Raw genomic sequence first — 4,379 nt, forward strand, 5'->3', positions numbered from 1 at the left:
ATATCATTGTTTAACTTCTGCCTTCCGTGCTAACATGGATATATTCTTTTATTCTTTTGTTTCAGTCATTTGACTGCAGCCATGCTGGAGCACTGCCTTTAGTTGAACAAATCAACCCCAGGATTTATTCTTTGTAAGCCTAGTACTTATTCTATTAGTATCTTTTGCTGAACCACTAAGTTAGAGGGACATAAATACACCAACGTCGGTTGTCAAGCGATGGTGGAGGGACAAACACTGACACACAAATACATATATACATACATACATACATATACATATATAGTGTATATATAAACAGGCTTCTTTCAGTTTCTGCCAACCAAATCCACTCACAAGGCTTTGGTCAGCCCAAGGTTATAGTAGAAGACACAGCCACTACTGCGCCTATTTAAAAATGGGTAATGAGTACATATACCATATTTCATGGGATTTTGCCCCTTCACCAGCACCCATGTGTGTGTACATGGGGGGGGGGGCTTCTCTCTGTCTTGACATCACATGCTAATCACTGCCATACAAGCAGTCACATTTGTTTGTGATCTTCCATGAAACATAGCTGGACAGTGGGGAAAATATTATACTGCATGGAAACAGGTATGGATTGGTGACTGGATGAGCATCCAGCAGCAGAAAATTTGCCTCAACAAATCTTGTCTACTTATGCTAGCATGGAAAATAGACATTAAAACAAAGATGTCATCTTGGTAGCTATCCACCAATGAAATAAAAATGACCCAAACAGAATTTCTTGCCTAATGATACAATAGAGCAGGTACCACCAAATATGATTCAAGAGTCAACAGCCAAATATTTCATCCCTTTGACTATCTTATAACAACAGAGACATATATGGTGGAAACAAACTTTCTGGTCAACAATGAACTTACATCCAATCTATTTTGGTGGTTTTTAGTCTGCTGTTCCTGCTGCTTTAGACGCTGAAGGAGTTCATCAAATCCAACAATAGGGACTGGTATAAAGTTATCCGGGTCTGGATTGTCTTTTTTAGCCTGCTGCCACAATAATGGATCAATGCCTGCAAAGAGAAAGATCAGTAATATTAACCACAACAGACAGAACTGTCTGCAACAAGTGAGACAAACAAAGAATAAACACTGTTAGAGTTGACAGCAAGAAGGTTGATAATGTACAGAAAGAAGTGTTGGAGTTGGGCTGTATCTGAATGTTGGTGGAATGTAGTGTGCCAGTGTGATCTTTCAAGAAGCTTCCAATCCAAGAAACAGATGAAACCCACAGATGAGCAGCTTACCTTGAGACTTTTATGCCAAATATGGCCAAATACATTGCTGATGTCAGGTACAAAATTCTTTTCACTGGTCTTTTATGTGCAACAGAAGCAGTATTAGTTTAAAATAGCAATCTACATATCCTACTAAAACAGATACAATGTTGAAAGCCTAATTAACTGCAGTATTCTTCCTGTAAATACAATATTAAGAAACACAAAAACATATCAGAAACTACTACCACTATTAGATGATTTTCATCTGCTACTGACTGATTTTTGTGTTTTTTAATGTATTTCTGTAAGAGATACTATATCAGGACAATTACCACAATTAATTAGACTTTCAATGATGGATCTGCTTTAAGTATGATACACAGATTACTATTTTCATGGTATTTCTCAAGGTTGAATGACACAGGAGAGCGAGTCTCCAGTAGACATGGCTTTATGGAAGCTGTACTGATGGGACAGGGATTAAAATGTTGAAGAAAGAGAAAGTTAATGAGTGATTCCTTCAACAGTGAAATGTTTAGACATCAGAACAATAAGTCAACAGATGGCTGTCTTAAGAGAAGTTGCCATTCTTAGTAATGTTACACAATGTAGCAGATTTCCACAAATTAAGATAAAAATATTGAAGCGTAGACAAAGATAGAGTTATGAAAGGAATACTGTCATGGCTGGCAGTCTTGTTGATTTGATGAGGGAACAAGTATCTTTGCGCTTAGTGCCCTTGTGACCATAATGACAGAGCTGCTAGAATAGCGAATAAATGCATAAATGGGTTTATTTTCTTGTATGCACAATGTGATGACTGATACAAAATGGGCAGTAAAACTTGACACTTTGTCCTTGCAAGTTCTGCTTCAAGCTAGATCTCTATGATAAATTAGCAAAAAGGATGGGCTTCAGTTTGTGAGGGAGTAGCAGTTTGTAGTTCTATCTGATCCATGCCAGTTCCTTTTCTATTTTAGATGATAGTATTGCAGGTAGTAAGACAAGTGTTGCAGAGAGTTCAGGTTTGTGAAAGATTCACCTTCTGTATCAGTAAGACTGGTGTGCAACGAATGTAATAGACAAGAAGAGTTGAAAACATTGAAGTTGTAACTTAATGATAAAGTAGCCCTGAGAGAGTCAACCTATGATTAAAAGTGTACCAATCACAACAACCTACCCTGCTTGTAAATTTAAGACTGTATTGTTCAATGATGAGTCATTACCATTTTTTAAAGACAGGTGTGATTTGGGTGCTATTTCTAGCAGCTTGAGCAACATCATAGAACTCCACTGCAAAGGATGATGATTTCAGAAAGAGATGATATGGGATAGACATCCTTGATGCAAGACAAGGGAAGGTCAAAGAGTTGTTGTCAAAAAATATTTATTGGATTTTTTTAAATTCCTACAAGATATTTTACTTAAATTATTGAGATTTAATAAACAATATACTATCTTCATTGAAGATGAGAAAATAAACATTTAAACACCTTTCTGAAAACAAAACTTTGGCACAGAACTTCAAGAGAGTTCCTACCTGCTAATGGATTATCTAAATACTGCTTCAGTTGTTCAGGTGTAAGGGCTTGTTTTGAAAGGATGTGTTCAACATTGAGAGGATTTTCAGACAATCTTTTCTTTGTTGTTACTTCATTTAAATGCTCAACTACTTTGGAAGTTGGGAAACATCGTTTTTGGCCAGTCATTTGCCGTTCTTCAATATAGATAACAATCTCTGTCCTGAAATTAGACAATTTAAATACTCAATACCGAATGCAAAATTCAACACAAGAAAAGCTTTACAATTTAAAAGACTTTAAATTTATTTAATAAAGGCATATACTAGCTGTAAAACTTCTTGCCAGCTATTGTATTGTGACTCTAAAAGTTTCACAACTCTGCTTCAGTATGCCTGTTTGAGTGTGTGTGTGTGTGTGTGTGTGTGTGTGTGTATACATACACACACACACTCCAATTACTCTCTTACCACTCTCAAGGCACTGTTGTTTCTATCCCCTCACCAACAGCTGTTATGTAGCTGTCAAACACACTTTCACCTTTCTTCCTTCACTCCTTTCATCTTGACCGTCTTCTATGACTACAACCCAGTTGTGGGTCAAGAATGGACTAAATGAATAGAGACAATGTAGCGAAGAGAGGACTCTCTATTGTTGATAACAAGACTTCCTCTCTAGTGTCAGTTACATGATACAATGTACCCAGTAGACAATGTAACACGTTTAGCAATAGGAAGGGTATCCAGCCATACTACCATGGCAAAAATGGAATGCACAATCAAGATGTGGTCTCTCAAGTCATCTAGGAGGGCGAAAATTGTCAATAAGAACTGACAAAAGACTATGACAACTTATCCTCCCCATTCCAGCATAGAAAATCAGACATAAAAATGATAAATTCAAAAACTCTTTACTTGTTATCAGGCCACGGTTTTACTCCTTTAACGCACACAGAATATGATGGCTTGCCACCAAGAATCTGATATACGGTATCGACAAAAAGTTTTTGGTTTATTAACACTTCACTATATGGTTTTTTCAGTACCAATCCAACAAGGCCATCTTCATCTTTTGTCTGAGGATTGCAGCTGTAACTGATTGCCTGTGGAAGAAATAAAAACAATGAAGAATACTAACAAAGAAAACTGACATAAGACATTACATAGTAGAGGAATGGATTAATGCTTTACATGGAAACATATTTAGTCTTCCAATGAAGTAAATGAGAGACAGGCAGAGGGCATCTCTGTTTACTGAATGTTAACTTTACCACACAACTTATAAGACACATTTTAAATAAGATAGGCAAAACAAGAGAAATGTAGCACTTAATAAAAGACCAATTAGAAGAGGTGTTGAAATCATCATCATCATCGTTTAACGTCTGCTTTCCATGCTAGCATGGGTTGGACAATTTGACTGAGGACTGGTGGAACCCAAAGGCTACACCAGGCTCCGATCTGATTTGGCAGAGTTTCTACAGCTGGATGCCCTTCCTAACGCCAACCACTCCGAGAGTGTAGTAGGTGCTTTTACGTGTAACCCGCACGAAGGCCAGTCAGGCAATACTGGCAACGGCCACGCTCAAAATGGCGTATTTTATGTGCCACCTG

At 37.4% G+C, this 4,379-nt stretch overlaps 1 protein-coding gene across 1 annotated transcript in view; it reads right to left on the bottom strand.

Moving 5' to 3' along the window:
- The window catches only part of LOC106875908 (nuclear pore complex protein Nup54), a 27,026-nt gene that overhangs the window by 9,931 nt on the left and 12,716 nt on the right, over window positions 1-4,379 (bottom strand). Inside the window, exons 5-7 of the mRNA XM_014924224.2 lie at window positions 3,681-3,868; window positions 2,787-2,989; window positions 891-1,039 (exon numbers count right to left, since the gene is read on the bottom strand). Coding sequence (XP_014779710.2) covers window positions 891-1,039; window positions 2,787-2,989; window positions 3,681-3,868 — 540 coding nt within the window. The remainder of the gene's footprint in view (window positions 1-890; window positions 1,040-2,786; window positions 2,990-3,680; window positions 3,869-4,379) is intronic.

This window comes from Octopus bimaculoides, chromosome 7 (genome assembly GCF_001194135.2).
Source record: "Octopus bimaculoides isolate UCB-OBI-ISO-001 chromosome 7, ASM119413v2, whole genome shotgun sequence".
Taxonomy (NCBI): Eukaryota; Metazoa; Mollusca; class Cephalopoda; order Octopoda; family Octopodidae; genus Octopus; species Octopus bimaculoides.